Raw genomic sequence first — 20,507 nt, forward strand, 5'->3', positions numbered from 1 at the left:
GTCTCTAAGGTGCCACAAGTCCTCCTTTTCTTTTCGCGAATACAGACTAACACGGCTGCTAGTCTGAAACCTTAGACTGTAATGTTATCCAGGCAGGGATCTGTCTACTTATAGATCTAAAAAGTAACTTTTTTTATTGATATAGCTCCCAAAATTGTATGAAATGAGAACAGCCTACTTGGCACTGCACAGGGCACTAATAAAGACACAGGTCCTGATTCTGATCTCACTTAGGACTGATGTGCTTTATAAATCTAAAAATAAATAAATGATTTTCAAGTTCCAAAATGTAGCACACATACAACCGGTAATGGAGACACCTTTCCAACACTGGGGCTTCCCCAGACAACCACATCATCAGATACCCAATACAATTCTTCTGGAAATTAACTCAGTCAAAACTGACCTGCTCTCTCCAAGAAAAATTTGATTAAAAGAATGAGGGGGGGAGGTTTGCCTTGTTAGGCTGCAACTCAGAAAAGCACTTACATGTATGATGAAGTCAATCCTTATTCAGGACAGCATTTAAGCATGTGCTTAAATTTAGCCATTGAGGTGAATAGGATTTAAGCACACTTCAAAGTAAATGGCAGGTTCAAGTGAAGTCCTGAATAGGGATGTTTTCCTCAATCAGGGCCTAAATGCGGTGATGGAAAATTTTAAAATACATACATACATACATACATACATACATACATATTTGTTTGTATTACCATCTCACCTACGGGCCCTACTCATGAACCAGGACCCATTGTGCTAGAAGCTGTTTAAACACAGAACAAAAAGACAGTCCCTGGCCCACAGAGCTGCATATTTTTGCCATCACCATATGGTCTTTACTCAGAGATAGGAACACTGTCAAGCCACCAGTAAAGATATGTTTTATTGTTATGAAGGCAGAATGGATGATAGATTTGAACATATATTAATATATAACTCTGTGGAACAGAATTATTGATTGATCCCACTACAATCAATAAAAGCTTTCCATTGACTTCAGTGGGACTAGGATTTGGCCTTCATTTGAGCAACAGCAAAGGGACATTTTCTTCCCGATCAAAGGATTTCAGCTTATCCCTTTACATTAGAAATAAAATAAAAACGAGTGCTCGCACACAGACTCTACAATTAAAAAAAGACCACAGCTAAAGTTCTTGATATTCAAGATTCTGCTGACCTTCCAGTCACATTGCAAGGCTTATTTGTTCTCTGAAGGGATTGGGAAGTTAAATAAACAAAACAAAAAACATTTGCCCAAGCAGTTGTAGATTTTATAGTATTTGTACATGACCCAAAGCACTTGATAGGTTTTTTTTAAATGGAAATAAATATATATAAATAAATAAGATGACTCATTGAAGATCTGGGGGAACGGCTCTTGGACTCAGCAGTGATGTGCGGCTTAATCTTTTTCAATTCTTCCAAATCTGCTGCTACAACCTACCTCACTTTTTATTTGTAGGATGATAGGTACACCCCTAAAAATAAAACTGGCTTAAAAGCTACTATTACCTGTAACCCACATCATGTCAAAACAGCCACCCTGAATCACCTGACTACTACACTGCCAACACAGATGCTTTTATTAATTTGTCAGTCATATTTAAAGTAGGGGTAACAATCAGCCAAAGCATAGCTGTGTCTCCTACCACTAACAAGTAGGGCCCTGATCCTGCAAAGACCCCTGGGACTGCTCACAGTGAGTAAAGTTGAGTGCATGCATAAATCTTTTGTGCTTGGCTGAGTGTCAGGAAGCACAGTGCCTACACTGCCTTGCTAATAGCAATGCTGTGTTATGCTATTATTTGTTTTACAATAGTTCTAGAAACTACAATTAGGATCAGCCGCATTGTGTAAGGTGCTGCACAAATGCATAATAAAAGAGTTCCTCGACTTAAAATCACCAGTGCCCTGTCTATGCCAGCATTCCCACCACTGCTTGTACTACTGGACCAGCACTGCTAACAGTGAAGTGGTAGGAGACTTCTTAAAAAAGGCTAGTGTAGACACTTCAGGATCAACCCTTGAAGATCCACCATGTTTTCTGAAATGGTACTAAACACAGTTTGCTCCTGTCTACACTTGCATTAAAACCATTTACAGCACCAGTTCAGCTGCACCTATTGCTGAAAGCAGGCGTTAACACCAGTTATATTTCCTAGCTGGCATGAGGCTTACAATAACTAAGCATTTCAAACTGGCCATATTTAACTTCTCACAACAGAAATGTAAAGGAGAAAAAGAAAACTAAGCTATTCATCTTTGTTCATATAAGGACACATCCCTCTGTTCTGCCAGTTATGTGTGGACCGTCATTCAGTCCTTCTGCCTGGTTCTATAGTAAATCTTGTTCTTCCCAAGACTCCACAGAGATGGGCTTGTGTCTAAACTAACAAGCAAAAACTGCCTAGGTCAGGAATGGAATTTATTTTGGGCGTTGCAGTATGGGGTGGAAAAACAGGGAGAAGAGAGAACACAGTGAGGAAAATGTTGGCTTTATATATTCTTGCTGAGAAATATCCCAAACTGGTTTCTCAGCTACCAGAAGAGTAAAATGTGCTCACATGAGTAATTGCCTTTGCCAGTCCCCTTGACCACCAGACTCAGCTTTATTTACCCATTCTACAGCAGTCTATAATGATCCCCCTTTTCTGTCTGAGTGGCTAAATTTTAACAGCAAAGTGTGAGAAACAAAATCTACTTTTAAACCCAGCAAGTGGCAGTAAACTTTGTTCCATACACACCAGCCACCTGGTTATAACAACTGGCTTCTTTTGGTCATGTCAAAAATGTTTTCCCAAACACTTGTTTTATATGCCTCATGGAAAAGTGCTACAGCGTAAGCTCTTTGGGGCAGGGACTTTGTTCTTCTGAGTTTGGATAGCAACTAGTGAAGCCTGGATGCTACCACAGTAAAAATAATAATAACTGAAGGGGAGACAAAGGATAGTCCAGTGGTTAGGGCATTGGTATAGGCCATAGGAGCGCTGAGTTCAGTTCCCTGCTCCACCACAGACTTCCTGTGTGACCTTGGGCAGGTCACTTAGTCTTTCTGTGCTTCAGTGTCTCATCTGTAAAATGGGGGTAACAGAACTTCCCTATCCAATGGGTGTTGTGAGGACAGAGACGTTAAAGATTTTGAGGTGCTCACATAGTATGTGAATGGGGGGACACATAAATGTCGTAACAGAGACAAACAGAATATGAAAACTGTTCTACAGAATTCTTAAACAAGCCTGTAGAATTCTATAGGGGCATATAATTCTCTATTCAATTCTATAAGCTGATTTTATGGAAAGGATCTCAATTCTCAAATTCTGTGGTTTTTCAGAGTACTTTCTAAAGAATCTTATTGATTTCATCACTATTAAACTCTGTAGGACTTTTTCATAGGGAGTATATTCAGATTTAATAAAAGTATCTTTGTAACTGAATATCAGATTTGATTTCTGTCAATTCCTTGGCATTTTTCCAACACTTAAGACATTTATTCTCATTCTATTATAAAATAGGTTGGCTAACAAAAGTTCCAACCCTGTGCTCACGTAGCACAAACAGACACAAAGGGCGGAATTGGTTTGCCACATCAGGTTCTCCAGAGCCCCAAACTCCTGAGGTCTCGTGAGTTTAAGCTCATTTAAGCATGGGAGCATCTCAGGGGTTTACCATGCATTACCACAGTATCTGAATGCCTTCCATATAAAATCAATAGCAATATTAAATAGCATATATTTATTATATATATATTTAAACGTTTCATGATTTTGTAATGCTTGGGGTTGGCAATAGTGTGGGACACATCATGACAGAGGGAAGAATCTCTGCAAAATAGTAGAAAAAATAATCTTATCTGCTTCCTCATAAGATTTCTTGTCTCCAAACACCATCAAACTACAAAGAAAAACACTTTAGATGCTTTCTGTTCCAAGGAATCTGATGCGAGGCTGGGAGCGGCTCTGCATGTAGAATTGCAAGAGTAAAAGTGAAACTTCACAACACTTCAACCTCCCCCCCCACCCCCAAATAAAAAAAAACAAAACACAAATCCTGTCCATAAAAATGAACTCATTCCACAGACTAGAGGGGAAAAAAATCAATTGTGGAGAAAAATCTGGTTTTCAGAGCAAGAGCCTTCAGACTGAAAGTCTCTGTGGTCATCTTTGCTCAGTCAGAACGAAGGTGTCAATCAGTCAACACAGCTGCTCAACGTTTTTTCTTCAAACACTTGTTTTTAAGGGGGAAAAAGAAAAGAGTCAGTTGACAAGTCTCAAAAACAGAAACCTTGCAAAAAAGATTCTCAAAATGTTCTGTTTTCAAAATTTTCAAACAGAAAAGTTTGTTTTCCTTTCTTCTTTTCTTTTTCTCTCTTTTTTCATTGCCAGCTTTGACTGATCGGAGTAGTTACCCAGTGAGATAAAAAAAAATCAACACTTTTTGTTTTGGAAATATTTTTATTTTGAAATTTTAAAAATTGCTTTAAAATATTCCAATTTCAAATCTAAAAAAAACTATTAAATTCTATGGATTTTTTTTTAAATCAGTCCATTTTGAAAACCAATGGAATGAAAACACTTTAGAAGTGTTCATGATTTCCCATTCTTCCTCCATTTTTAAGTCAGCTCTGGCCAAGGGAATGGGCTAAGAATAATAAGGAAGCTCCAGACATAAAACTGGTAATATGACAGCTGCTGTAAAATCAATGGACACTAAATTGGAAATCCTAGTTGCACTGATTGGCAGAATTAAACAAATGTGTGGAAGAATTTAAAGGGAAAATACAGGAGGTGGAAATTAAATCGCAAGTCCACAAAACAGTGGGCAAAGGGTACACCTATGTGTCAAAAAACCCAACTCATACCCTGCAGCAGCGAAGCTCAGAGCCCATGTCAACTGAATCAGGCTCATGAGTCTCACTATCGGGCTAAAAACAGCAGTGTAGATGTTCGGGCTTGAGCTGGAGCGCGGGCTCTGAAATCTGGCACGTGGGGAGGGCCTCAGAGCCCCAGTTTTGGCCCGAGCAGGAACATTTACACAGCTGTTTTTAGTCTGTAGTGTAAGCATGAGTCAGTTGTTATGGTCTCTGAGACTCACTTCTGCAGGTTTTTTGTTTTGCTTTTGCAGTGCAGACAGACCCAAAAAGCAAGGACTTTTCAGACACACTGAGAAAATTAGATCTTACTCCATGCTCATGATTCTCCACCCTGTTTTCTCACTATCAGCCTGAATGATGCTGATCCTCTACATAAGAGTGTAGTTAAATATGTGAAAAATAAAAGCGACAAGATGGATTTCCTCTTTGGAGCTTCAGCTCCCATTCTGCTGTCATCACTTGTGAAATGTGGCTTGATTTTGCCTTTTCATAAAGGCAAAGTCCAAACTGTAATGTTGTTTGCATTTTGTACACATCACATACTATTTTTTAAAAACGGATCTATTGTACAGCCACTGATTATTATGAGTAGTATTTATTCGCTGTTTATGGTAATGCTAATCGTTTTCCAGACATTCAAGAAGGGACTGTCACTGTTCCAAGATCACAATCTAAGGATGGACAGACAGGGTGACAAAGGGAATGGGCGCAAACAGGGATTTTAACACAAGTCAACATGATTCATTGTAACCCACTGCAGCAGGAGTGGAATTTTAAATCTCTCCAAAACTGTGGACGGGGCTCTGTGGATGAATTCAGGGAAGTTGTACAATGCCACATGGACAAAGGCAAAAAGGCATTTGTGGGAGAAGCTAACAAATGGGTGAGAACACTGGCAGAGCAAGGTAATCCGAAGTCCAACAAGGAAGGATACATAAGGAGGAGAAAAGTTATGTAGAGCTTTGAAGATGGTGACAAAAGTCACTTAAATCTGATGTGACAGCAGATGAGGAACCAGTGGAGGAATTTTTCCCAAGATGGTAGTGACATGATCAAATCAACACACAAGGGAGATTTTAGCAGCTGTATTTTGTATGGACTGAAGAAAGAAAATGTGTGTTATCTGGGGGACCAGAGAGGAGGGTGTTGCAGAACTCAAGGTGAGACATAACGAGAAATTTGGCTGAGAGGATGGAAAGAAAAGATGAATTTCAGACACAGTCTCATACAAACATCTGTTTACTGGAAAATAATGTATAATGCAGGACTAGAAAGAACAAACTAAGCACTACTTCTCTCCATAGGCAGAAATAATTGGTACCTCTGCCTTTTTGGATCTAATTTGTGTGTCTCTCCTTTTAGAGCACCTAACATGCGACATACCATATATTTAATCAGATGTCATTAGAACTGGAAAATGTCATTTGAGGGTTTGGAGGAACAGGGAAGCACCATCCTTGAATGAAACCCATCCCTATGCTAGAGCTTGCACAAAGGCTATGCACCAATGAGGTTAAGTGACAAATAGGCCTTAGGCTTTCCCTCTGGACAGGGCTGGACTTCCTCCTTTGCATTTTATGTACATAAAAATAATGTGCAGGTGAAGTCATAAAACTTGACTTAAATGGTTTGGAGACATCTGAATTGAAAAAACAATGGTGAATTTCTGGTGATGATTCAGTAAGAATAAAAAGCATAAGAAAAACAATTGCCAGTTCTGGGGCAGGAGGGAGAGAGGCTGGAGATATACTGAACTGCAGTGTATGTTCCTTTTTACAGCAAAAGTCACAGTTCCAGAGAAAACAAAGCAACCTGCTGACCTATGAGCACAAAGGGCCACAATTTATCCCTCGTGTGACTCCACTGAAGCTAATGAACTCCTATCGGGGAGGAATTGGCCTTTATCCCCAATGCTTTATCCCCAACACTCCACCTTGGCTTGACGAACTAACTAGCAAGCTGAGAAATTCAACTGAAAGGACGCAACAACGGCCAGGGTTTTCTCACCTACCTTAGGAAATATTTGCTCAGTTTCTTCTTGGGCCTTCATGTGTTTACTTGGATGATGAGCTGGAAGTTGGCAGGACACCGATCCTGGTGGAGAAGCTGAACTCTGTAAGATAGCAAAAGCAAAGTCAAGAACAGTAGGTCTTCATAGCTAGGCACTTACTTTTCATGCCCAGTTGGTTACTTCATTGTGGATTTGTGTATTCATCATTTCTGTGCCATTTTGAAATGCGCCTTAAAAAGAGCAGTGCTGATTTAGAGGTCTTTATTTGCTCCTTATTCAGGCAAAACCCTATCTGTCTTGAAAGAGTCAAGAGTACGGAAAAGGACCACTCAATAGCCCTACCACGATATTTTATATTTTGGGAATCGCTTCGGATTTGAGATGCACCAGCATAAAACACAGAGTAATGGCACTGATTTCAGTGGACTTGTTCTGGATTAACTCTGGTCTAATGGACAGCACAATCTCTCCTAAATTAACACAATTAGGCTACGTCGATGCTACGAGCTTGGGGTGTACTTCCCCTGCTCGGGAACACAGTGTCGCTGCAGTAGCATGCGTAGTAGCAGCAGAAGAATGGCTGAACTGTGCCAAGTAAATACCCACCTGAAACCAGTGAGTATTTACTTGGCACAACTCACTGTACCTTTGCTGCCACTATCTGTGCTACCGCAGGTATGCTGCTATTTATACTAGCACTAGCTCGATGAGAGCTGGATGAGTATGCTCACACGAGCAAGGGAATCACACCCCTAGCTCATAGTGTATATAGCCTTACTTAAATATACAAAAAACTACCCACTATTTGGGAAATGACACGGATTCTTTATCAGTACTTTCATTTTTGTCATAAAGGTGGACAAGTAATACATGATAATAATCGATGAAATCTGGTTCAGGAGCTAAGAGCCAGAATGAAACACCAAGATTCCTTGGACCCACATGTTCAAAGCGGAATCTGGTCAACTCAGTCTTTCATACTTCCCAAGTGGATACATTAAGTACCATGCAATTAATGCGCAGAGAACTTAAAAACTAAAAATTCTATTTGTTCTGGGTGAACATTAAAGATACAAAAAAATGTCATGGTAAGAGTAGGTGTTTTTCCCCAGTGTCATTAGCTACAATTTCCTTCACCTGTTCCGCTCATGGTTGTGCAGTTGGTTGCCACCTTCAACTCCCAAAAATAAATGAATTTTATCAGTGCTGTCTCAGATTTCCAGAACTTCTTGTTTTGGCTGAGCTCAGCCGAAACAAGAACGTTCCGGAAATCTCAGACAGCATTGTTATAATTCAGCTACTTCTGAGGTACAAAAGTGCATAAAAATGAGAAAGATAGCAAGAGTGAACCTCAAGCACAAAAAAGGTTTAGTTTGGATCAGAGAATATTGAGTTTTGTGCAAACCAGTTTGCCAACCCCTCCCTTATCTGAAATACCTTAATGTAAAGAATTAAAGGATAGGAATACAATTAATGTCAGTCAACATGGAAAATTAGGTCTTAGCAAACAAAATTGAATTCATTCTTTGAGGAGATTACAAGCTTAGTTGATAAAAGTATCTGAGTAGATGTACTTAGATTTCTGTAAGGCATTTCATTTAGCATCACACACCATTCAGATTAAAAAACAGCACTATACAGTATCCATACAGCACATCTTAAATGGATCAAGAACAGTCTAACTGACAGATCTCAAACAGTAGTCATCAATGGGGAAGCATAATCAAATAGAGGTGTTTCTCGCGGGGTTCTACAAGGACTGGTTCTAGGTCTAATACTATTCAACATTTTCATTGGTGATCTAGAAGTAAATATAAAAATTACTGCTGATAACATTGCAGATAACACAAAGATCGGCAAAGTGGCGAGTAATGAGGATGACGGGGAGGTCATACACAGCAAATACAGCCAAATGCAAAGTTATACATCTAGGAGCAAGGAATGAAGTCCGGACCTATAGAATGGGGGACTGTATCCTGGAATGCAGTGGCTCTGAAAAGAATTTAGGGGTCACAGTAAACAAACAACTCAACATGAGCTCCCAGGACAACACTGTGTCAACAAGGGCCAGTGCAATCCTTGGATGTATAAACAGGGGTGCAGTGAGTACGGAGGTTATTTTACCTCTGTATATGGCATTGCAGAGACAGATGCTGGAACGCTGTGTACAGTTCTGGTGTCCACATTTCAAAAAGGATGTTGAAAAATTGGAGAGGGTGCAGAAAAGAGCCACAAAAATTATTTCAGGATGGAAGAAAATGAAAAGTATCTTAGTGAGATACTTACAGAGCTCAATTTGTTTAGTTTATCAAAAGAAGAGCAAGAAGTCACTTGATTACAGTGTATAAGGACTCTCATAGGGAGAAAATACTAGGTACTAAAAAGAAAAGGAGTACTTGTGGCACCTTAGAGACTAACAAATTTATCTGAGCATAAGCTTTCGTGAGCTACAGCTCACTTCATCGGATGCATAAATTTGTTGGTCTCTAAGGTGCCACAAGTACTCCTTTTCTTTTTGCGAATACAGACTAACACGGCTGCTACTCTGAAACTAGGTACTAAAAGGCTCTTTAATCTAGTGGAGAAAGTCATTACAAAGAACCAATGGCTGGAAGCTGAAGCCAGACAAATTCCAGCTGGAAATAAGGCACACATTATTGGCTGTGAGGGTGATTAACCATTGGAACAAACTAACAAGGGAAGTGGTGGATTCTCCCTTCCTTGATGTCCTTAGATCAAGACCGGGTGCCTTTCTGAAGATTGGCTAAAGCCTAACAAAAGTTATTGGGCTCAATACAGGGGTAACAAAGTGAAATGGAATGGCCTGTGATATACAGGAGATCAGACTAGATGATCTACTGGTCCCTTCAGGCCTTAAACCATGAAGCTATGACTAAAGAATGAGGTACTAGGGAGAGAACACTTTATGAACTTTTAAGAGAGTCTTCTATGACAAGCAGGGTTAGGAATTATATTGTTACTAATTTTGTAAAGTAAATTCACAGTGCTAGGTTCTCTCTTCGAATTCTTCAAGTCACAAGATTACTGTCCTGACTTCTGTCTACAGATAAAACAACTACAAACATCCTTACTACAGCAGGCAGTTTAAGCACAAGGCCAGCTGAACAAAGAGAGAGTGCAGTGTATTAGTCTCCCCGACTTAGTACCAGATGTTAGCCATCTATTTTACTCTGCAAACAATAAACTGCTTTCTGTCCTCAGAAGCCCACCACCTCATGCAAACAGAGCTGAAACAAAAGTGGGGATGTATTTACATTGACTCCAAAAGTATGTACACCCAGTAGTTATGTGTCAAATTAATGTTTTATATTCATGGTCAACTGTGAGATTTACATTATATTAAATGTGTATGTTTAGCTTGCCTATATAAAGTTCAAGAATAGGACAATCTCTGAGTAATGATAATTTCTATAGCCATAGTTTATTATATATAATGGTTTTGCTTTAACTTCATTCCAGTGAGAAAACATTCCTGCCAATATGTAAAATGTGGATGATTTGAGTCAAGAGCATCGATGCCATTTTAAGAGGTACAACACTGGCTAATGGGGATTATGATGCCACAAACACCTTGCCTAGGAGGCTGGGGAGCCTCATACTCATATACTCATATACTCATAAGTATCTCATTTTGTTTTACATACAAATATATTTCCATAAATTTGTTCACAATAGAGAGAGAGACTCTTCATGGATGACGGGAAACCTGACAGATCACTCAACTAGCCAAAGAGGAAAGTCAAAACAGGCTCATTTTTTCCCTGAAATCACTATTAAAGACTCATACTTTTTAGAGTAATACAGGAAAACAATTAGCAGGATATGTTTCATTGAGAGAGAAGCTGCTCTAAAACCAAACTATTTTAAGGGCCACATCAAAGTAACTATTACATTTGACAAGGGTCAATCCTACAACCAACAAGTCAGGCCAGTGTTGGCCAGTTCTTTGTTGCTCTTCACCTTGTACAGTACTTCACAACAGTGCAAAGTTAGTGCAAAGCAAGTATGCTTCACACTGGTGTAAATAACTGCACAAGATGCAGGGAATCGTAGATTCTATGCCACAGATCTTCCATCTATTAAAATCATCATCAGACAAGAAGAGAATGCTGCTTGCTTGTGCAAGCGGGTAGTGAGATTCCTCCACCTTGCAGAGAAGATGCCTACAGAAGTGTGAAAACTTTAGAAAGGAAGAAAGCTGAAAACAAACTAAAAGAAAGTTGAATTTATAAGAGAAGAGACAAGAGGTGGCCAATAATAAACAGGAAAACAGGTTGAACAATGCAGCAATCATACTGTTTAGTCTTCTGGAAAAGAGCAGCCTGGATGAGGCTGGATTTTTATGTTACCTGCTGCACAGTCCTGTGAGTAAACGCAGCTCCTTGCTTTTTGCTTAGGGTCTCTTTCAGGAGAGATTTTTGCACTCAGCAGCCAAAGTGTGTCAGCACTGGAGTGAGCAGTGTTATCGGGTGTTAGCTGCAGCACTCTGATACGTCCTTGAGAACTAGCACATCATTAGTGATACCTTCACAACTGAATGTGTGGGTCTTAGGTCATATGCCAGACAAAGCCAAGGATACCTTTTAGAAAAAGCAATTTCTTATTATAGTCCTTTACTTGCCCCTTTGGCATTTAATGTCAGCTTTATTGCTGAGATAATCAACGAATGTCTGACCAAGATATTCTGTTACAATGCTGTTTGGCAAAGGAGTACAGTAGAAATCCCTGTTCATTTGAACAAATGTTGATCAAATGATGTGGGTCAATACACTGAAAGTAAATTGGAAAGGGGAATCCATTTTGCAGTGTATCTATAATGTCCTCAGTGACAAGGCCTGAGTCTCTGTTAGGGCTTGTCTGCACTGAGTCACAGTGCAGACTGTGGGAATGTGACTATAGTCCTGTTTCAGAGAGGACTATGTTAATGTGAACTAGATACCTTTTAGTTCATGCCAGCAGTGTCCACACAGAGCACTGAGAGCCCAACTGTTTGGTGCTCTCTGCAGTTAACATCCTGTAGTCCTCACCATGGGACAGTGTAGACAGGCTTAGCCTGCTCTTTCTGCAGTTATTTCCATCGTTCTGATTTAGTACCAGCTTACACCCACTTTGCATTCACTTTGCACCAGTGCAAATGACAACACAAGGTTCAGGGAGACAAAGAAACAGCCCTAATACACACACGCACACACACACACACACACACACTCTTCCCTTGCAGAACAAAAAGGCATGTAAATTATAGGTGACTGCAGTATATGTAGCACTTGTTTTAAATATTAGACTTATGTGAGATTATATATTGACTCATATATGCACTAATATTAAAAAAGTGACCTCTTTTGTATGTTATACTCCACCCACATATGTAACATTTATAAAAATAAATCATATGGTCTATGTTTACAAAACACGTGTCTTTTCCACATAGTCTGTATTATAGTCTGTATTTTCCACATAGTCTGTATTTTTATAATGGTTCTTACATTCCCAAAATTCACTTCTCAGATCCGCTCTCAGAGTTTCCTGCAGAGCTGAGAAATGCTCTTTGACACATATGAGGCAGAATGTTATCACCAGGCAGCCAGTTTCAGATGGAACAGTGAGAGTTCACACTAATAAAAGACTTGTCAACACAAATCATTGCAATTCTTCTAGATCCTGTCCTAGTTTCTACTGGTTGAGTACCTGTCCCAGTTAAACAGCCTTGAACATGCTGCAGACTGCTACTAAACTGAGGCCTCATCTACACTACGGGATTAGGTCGAATTTAGCCGCTTTAGGTCGATTTTAAAATGAATGCGTCCACACAACCAACCCCATTCCATCGACTTAAAGGGCTCTTAATATTGACTACTGTACTCCTCCCTGGCGAGGGGAGTAGCACTAAAATCGACCTTGCTGGGTCGAATTTCGGGTAGTGCGGACGCAAATCAACTGTATTGGCCTCCGGGAGCTATCCCAGAGTGCTCCATTGTGACCGCTCTGTACAGCACTTTGAACTCCGATGAACTAGCCAGGTACACACGAAAAGGCCCAGGAACTTTTGAATTTCATTTCCTGTTTGGTCAGCGTGGCAAACTCAGCAGCACAGGTGACCATGCAGTTCCCCCAGAATCGCAAACGGGCTCGAGCATGGACCGAAAGGGAGACACTGGATCTGATTGCTGTATGGGGAGAAGCATCTGTGCAGGCAGAACTCCGATCAAAAAGAAGAAATGCCAATACATTTGCCAAAATCTCACAGGGCATATTGGAGAGAGGCTACAACAGGGACACACAGCAGTGCCGCGTGAAAGTTAAGGAGCTCAGGCAAGCCTACCAAAAGACAAAGGAGGCAAACAGGTGCTCTGGGTCAGAGTCCCATACATGCCGCTTCTATGATCAGCTGCATGGCATTCTAGGGGGGACCCTACCACTACCCCACCACTGTCCGTATACAGCTCCAAGGGGGGAGTCTCACACAACAGGGAGGAGGATTTTGTGGATGAGAAAGAGGAGGAGGAGGAGAATGCGCAGCAGGCAAGCAGTGAATCCATTCTCCCCAGCAGCCAGGACCTTTTCATCACCCTGGACCCAATACCCTCCGAAGGCGGGATCCCCAACCCTGAAGCTGAAGAAGGCACTTCTGGTGAGTGCACATTTGTAACTACAGTACAGGGTTTAAAAGCAATAGTGTTTAATGTTTGATCTGCCCTGAAGAATTGGGATGCATTCGCGGCCAGTACAGCTACTGGAAGAAAGTCTGTTCACATGTCTGGGGATGGAGCAGGAATCCTCCAGGGACATCTCCATGAAGCTTTCCTGGAGGTACTCTGAAAGTAGTCTGGAATCATTGCAGCACAAAGCATGGCAGCGAATGGTCCTGGGTTTTGGTCGCATTCAAGCAACATTCGGTCTATATCTTTCTGTGTTAGCCTCAGGAGAGTGATATCATTCATGGTCACCTGGTTGAAATAGGGGAATTTTTGTAAGGGAACAGTAAAAGGACCCCATTCATGCTGGGCTGTTTGTGCTTGGATAAAAAGGATCATCCCAGAGAACAGCCATGCGGTGGGGTGGGAGGAGGTGTGTGCTGCACATCCACCCAAAAACTGCAGCCCGTCCTTTTAAATGTGAAACCCAACCCATTGCTTGCTATGGGAAAGGATGGTGCTGCAGTCTGAAACCATTCTCACATGTTATGCGTAAGAAGCCAACCCCGCTTACCCTTTGCCTTACCATGGCTGCATGGAAACCGAATTCTGTTGCCCAGCCGTGTGTGATGTGTCACCATACTGGCAGGCACTCAATATAAAAGGCAAAATGCGACCTTGTACCTAAAGCACATGTGCCGTCTGCTGTGAATTGCTTGATTCATTATGAAAGAGTCTACCTTTTGTTCTCAGAAATGTATCATCTTAAATTTTACTCTCCCTTTTTATCTCCCCCCAGGTGCAAATGTTTCTAGGCTCCCCCTATCATCTCCTCCCTGAGGTTATCGCAGATGAGAAGGTGAAAAAAACGCACTCGCGATGACATGTTTTCTGAGCTCATGCAGTCCTCCCGCACTGATAGGTCACAGCTGAATGCATGGAGGTATTCAGTGTTAGAGGCTAGGAAAGCATTAAGTGAGCACGAAGAGCAGAACGCGGCAGGAGGCGATGCTAAGGCTAATGGGGAAGTAAACGGACATGATGAAGCATCTGTTGGAGCTCCAGGAAAGCCAACATAAGCAGACCCCCGCTGCATCCACTGTATAACCGCCTGACCTCCTCCCGAAGTTTCATATCCTCCTCACTCAGATGTCCAAGAACACGGCGGGGGGGTGGGAGGGGGAAGGCTCTGGGCACCCAGCCACTCCAGAGGATGGCCCAAGCAACAGGAAGGCTGTCATTCAAACAGTTTGATTTGTAGTGTGGCTACAATAAGCAAAGTGGCCTTGTCCTTCCCTCCTCCCCACCCCACCTGGGCTACCTTGTCAGTTATCTCCCTTTTTTTAAAAAAAAATTAATAAAGAAAGAATGCATGGTTTCAAAACAATAGTTACTTTATTTCGAAGGTGGGAGGGTGGTTGGCTTACAGGGCATTAAAATCAACAAAGGGGGTGGGTTTGCATAAAGGAGAAATACACACAACTGTCACACCGAAGCCAGGCCAGTCATGAAACTGGTTTCCAAGCCTCTCTGATGCACAGCATGCCTTGCTGTCCTCTTCTAATTGCCATGGTGTCTGGCTGCTCAAAATCGGATGCCAGGCGATTTGCCTCAACCTCCCACCCCGCCATAAATGTCTCCCCCTTACTCTCACAGATATTATGGAGCACACAGCAAGCAGCAATAACAATGGGAATGTTGGTTGTGCTGAGGTCTGAACTAGTCAGCAAACAGCACCAGCGAGCTTTTAAATGTCCAAAGGCACATTCTACCACCATTCTGCACTTGCTCAGCCTATAGTTGAACTGCTCCTTACTACTGTCCAGGCTGCCTGTGTACGGCTTCATGAGTCATGGGAGCAAGGGGTAGGCTGGGTCCCCAACGATAACTATTGGCATTTCAACATCCCCAGTGGTAATTTTCTGGTCTGGGAAGTAAGTCCCTTCTTGCAGCTGCTTGAACAGCCCGGAGTTCCTAAAGATGCGAGCATCATGCACCTTTCCCGGCCATCCCACGTTGATGTTGGTGAAACGTCCCTTGTGATCCATGAGTGCTTGCAGCACCATTGCAGTTTACATACTGGCTGCCAAGGTGGTCCAGTGCCAAGATGGGGATATGCGTTCCGTCTATTGCCCCACCACAGTTAGGGAAACCCATTGCAGGAAAGCCATCCACTATGACCTGCAGATTTCCCAGCATCACTACCCTTGATAACAGAACATCAATGATTGCACTGGCTACTTGGATCACAGCAGCCCCCACAGTAGATTTGCCCATTCCAAATTGATTCCTGACTGACCGGTAGCAGTCAGGCGTAGCAAGCTTCCACAGGACTATCGCCACTCACTTCTCAACTGTCAGGGCAGCTCTCATCTTGGTATTCCTGCACTTCAGGACGGGGGAAAGCAACTCACAGAGTTCCAGGAAAGTGACCTTACGCATGCAAAAGTTTCGCAGCCACTGTGAATCATCCCATACCTGCAACCCTATGTGGTCCCACCAGTCTGTGCTTGTTTGCCAGGCCCAGAATCGGCGTTCCACTGTATCAACCAGCCCCACTGCCACCATGATGTCCCAATTGCCAGAGCCCATGCTTTCAGGAATGTCTGTGTCCATGTTCTCATCAAAATCGTCCTCATGCTGGCGTCTCTTAGCCTGGTTCTGCATATACTCCAGGATAATGCACGAGGTGTTTACAATGCTCACAACAGCAGCGGTGAGCTGAGCGGGCTCCATGCTTGCCGTGGTATGGCATCTGCAGGAGAGCAGAGTTGCAGCAGAAGCGGTGGATGATGATGGATGTCATGAGAATAGGTATTTATACAGAATGACAAGAGGACCTGTGAGGTGGATTCATAGCACCAGGAGAGCAGAGCTGCAGTGGAAGTAGTGGATGATGACAGTTAGCAGTCGTATTGCACCGTCTGCTGACAGCAGCACCCAGGACACAACAGCAGCGGTGACAGTGAGCTGAGCTGAGCGGGCTCCATGCTTGCCGTGGTATGGCGTCTGCATGGAAAAAAGGCGCGAAACGATTGTCTACTGTTGCTTTCACAGAGGGCGGGGTGACTGATGACATATACCCAAAACCATCCGCGGCAAAGTTTTTGCCCCATCAGGTATTGGGAGCTTAACCCAGAATTCCAATGGGTGGCGGAGACTGCGGGAACTGTGGGATAGCTACCCACAGTGCACCGCTCCGTAAATCGATGCTAGCCAGGGTAGTGAGGATGCACTCTGCCGACTTAATGCGCTTAGTGTGGACATAGGCAATCGACTGTATAAATTCGATTTCTAAAAATCGACTTCTATAAAATCGACCTAATTTCGTAGTGTAGACATACCCTAAGTTAGAAACTCACTGACAACTGTGTCAACTGCCTTTGTCAGCTACTATTAGTGCATAAATAATCCCATGTTTTCACAAGGACAAATGAATATTCTAACCTTCCTTTTCAATACTAGGTTGTCTTAAGTACCACAGTAAATCTCCCCCACCCCCGGGTCACCTATCTACGCTCCTAGGCTATGTCTATGCTACAAAATTATGTCAACCTACTTACGTCAGCATACAGCCATTATATCACTTGTGTGTGTGTATGCTTTGCTCCTTGTGTTGGCAGTGTGCATCCTCACTAGAAGCACTTGTATCAATTGTATTGTCACTGTGGAGCATTAACAGTCAACATAAGCAACACAATGTCTACACTGACACTGTGTCAACCTAATTACATTGGCTGTGACTCTTACCACACTATGTCTACACTACAGACTTTACAGCAGCACAGTGTTATCACTACCGCTGTGCCACTGTAAGGTCTCTCGTGTAGCTGCTCTTTGCTGGCGGGAGAGAGCTCTCCTGCCAGCATAATTAAACCACCCCCAATAAGCGGCATTAGCTATGTCAGCAGGAGAGCCTCTGACATAGCCCTTTTGTCGGAGCAAAAAATCAGCCCTCTTGTCGGAGAAACTTATGTCGGTCAGGCAGGTGTTATTTTCACATCCCTGACTCACAAAAGTTTTACCGACAAAAGTGGTAGTGTAGACAAAGCCTAAATTGACGTAGAGAGCCACTTACATCAGCAAGAGCCAAATTTAAGGGAAGACAATTCCACAGCTAGGTCAACGCAAGGCAGCTTATGTTGATCTAACTGTGTAGTGTAGACCATGCTTCAGAAATATGCTAACAGGGGTCTCACCTTCCCCAAGCTTGCATTTAAGATATCAGGCATCTCTGCATGGAATCCATGAGATGGGCAACATCAGGTCTTGTCTACACATGGAGTTATCCCTGATTAACTATTTCTAGTTAACTTTATATGTGGACATTCTTATTTCAGAATAAGACCGTCCACACATGGAATTAACCAGGAATAGTTACTCAGGGATAACTCCATGTGTAGGTACATTAGCGTGCACCAGCAGGGTGTAAATTCTAGCTTGCAACAGCACATTGTGTTAATTAATCTGTGTGGACACCAGCTGGTGCACACTAAAAGTTCCCTAGTGTGCATTAATGTAGTATTGTTTGAAGTGGGACTATGTTAATGCACACAAAGGAACTTTTAGAGCATGCTAGTATGTCCACATGGGCCAGTTAGTGCATAGCATACTGGTGCAGGCTAGAAATTGCACCCCACTGGTGCACGCTAATGCATCGTGTAGCTATGCCTCAAGATACTCTCTCACACACTGTATCTGAGTCTCCCCTGGAGAAACACTTTATGCTGAAGCTAAACACTTTATGCTGAAGCCTATTCAATGAGGTTCTGACAAAAACCTGATCACAAAAGTATCCAATATACAGTCGTTTTTTTAAAGGTTCTTTCAAAATTGGCACATCTGTCCTCCTGCTGCTGGTGCTGCTCCACCCACCACACATTCACATTTACTTTCAAATGTCAGTATATAATATTTCATTTGTCTGCCAGTAGTATCATTTGAGAAAGGTCAAAATAAGCTTCTCTTGACTTTCAGCCACTTTAAAACAAATAAAATGGCCTCTCCAAAGAGAACAGATACATTAGTACACTGGGAAACAGAAGAATGCAATTTTACTAATAACTATGTAATAGCAAAGCATATGGACAGTCCTTGCAGGCCAGGTGCTAGTGAGTCTCTCTTTAGTCAAAGCAACACAACCACATACCCTCTCTCACAAGCCCCATACAAGTGCCAGATCATTGTCCCTTAGGGGCTCCAAGGGCACGCACTCTGGCACATATGCCTGCTCCCTGCAAGCAATTCAGCTGTACCTGTGGCCCTTTATAAGCCATGGTTCATCCCCGACCCAATTATAATGTCAATGATGTCCCAACTCCAAAAAATGGCTCCTTCAAATTTTTATTTCACTATTTCTGGATATGTCCAAATGCATGTGTAATATGTAACATAGCATCAACCCCTTCACTTCCTGGGAGTGATATATGAGGTCTGGCAGATGTATTTTTGTTGATCAGACTTTTTATTAGTGTGCTCTTGTACATCTAGCTATATTTGCAATGTTACTGAGCATATCTGATCACATTAACTCCTAGTGTAACGCCAGTTAAGTCAATGGAGTTAAACCAGGGATGAATTAGGTCTAATGGCCTGTGTATTTGGGGAGATTATGGACACGGGGACACTGAATGAACCACTGTCTGTACTAGTTCCAACTTGCTAGCTTAGCCTTGTGCTCTGACCCACTCCTTTTCCGAACGGTCTATAATACAAATGCATGATTATTAGGGGGCTCTCTCACAGAGTTCCATAAAAATCATTTCTGGAAAAGAGTGTGTGTACTTTTCTCCTGTTCCAAAGTGCCCCATCCCTGCAGTGCTGCACATCAATTGGCTGCTGCAACCATCTCTGTAGCGAGGGGCATTTCAGTGGTGCTCTCAGGTGAGTCTCAGAGTATGTCACTTCAGGATGAAAGGCATTATATTTACACACACACACACACACACACGTAAGACAATACAATTTGGGGAAAGGAACTTAATGCAGCCTAACACATTAGAAGGAGACAGCTTTATTTTTTTCAATTACAGTGATTACAGAACACCCACGCTCATATGTACTCGTGTAGCACACAAGCACACTAGTATCTGCCAACCTCAAAAAATTGAAATTGGTTGTCTCTCCAAATGTCTCTCCATCCTTCTAATTCCCTCCATCCCTAATATCCTTGAATGAGTTGTTTACAATCACTGCCTTAACTTCCTGTCCTCTAACTCACACCTTGCTCCCCTCCAACTTGGCTTCCTTCCTCTCACTTCACTGAACCAGCTCTCACCAGCATCTCGCTTCTCTTCCTGCCCACAACTCATCAGGATCTCTTTTGCTTTGTCTTCCTTCTCGACCATTCTGCACTCTGAAACACAGCTGTCACTTTCTCCTCCATGACATTCATCCTACTATGACTTTCATAGTCCTGTCCTTCTTTGGCTCTCCTCCTATTTCTCTGACTCTTTCAGTGTTTCCTCTGGTAGTTTCTCCTCCTCCTTCCCTCTCTCCTGTCAATGGGGGATCCAGAACTCTATTTTATACTTGGAGGACCTCTTCTGCTCACACTGATTCAATTACTATCTTTAGGTCAATGACTCACAAATCTACATCTCCATACTTGACCTATCTTTCTTAGTTTCATCCTGTACATCTGACTACGTCTCCAACATGTTACCTTGGATAGCTTGCCATCAGTTTAAATTTAATATGGCCAAAATTGAACTCCATATATTATTTTTCCTTTCTTTGCTACTTTCTCCATTGCTGGTAACATCAACATCCTTCCCTGTGCTCAAACTTGCATCCTTAGAGTCATCTTTGACTTCTCCATATTCTTTCACTTCTCCATATTCTTCTGTTCAAACATCTGGGTTGTTCCAGTCTTGTTGAATCTTCCTCCACAATTTAACAAAAATCCCAGCCTTCCCATCTGTCCAGGTAGCTAAAATACTTATCTATGCATTATTGGCCATCTGCTTGA

General features: G+C 42.2%; 1 protein-coding gene across 1 annotated transcript in view; it reads right to left on the reverse strand.

Annotated features, from left to right (window-relative positions):
- LOC141985044 (uncharacterized) overlaps positions 1 to 20,507 on the reverse strand; it is a 99,718-nt gene that overhangs the window by 16,409 nt on the left and 62,802 nt on the right. The window contains exon 7 of the mRNA XM_074948750.1: positions 6,882 to 6,983. Within this exon, the coding sequence (XP_074804851.1) occupies positions 6,882 to 6,983 (102 nt within the window). The remainder of the gene's footprint in view (positions 1 to 6,881; positions 6,984 to 20,507) is intronic.

Source organism: Natator depressus, chromosome 3 (genome assembly GCF_965152275.1).
Source record: "Natator depressus isolate rNatDep1 chromosome 3, rNatDep2.hap1, whole genome shotgun sequence".
In the NCBI taxonomy this organism is placed as follows: Eukaryota; Metazoa; Chordata; order Testudines; family Cheloniidae; genus Natator; species Natator depressus.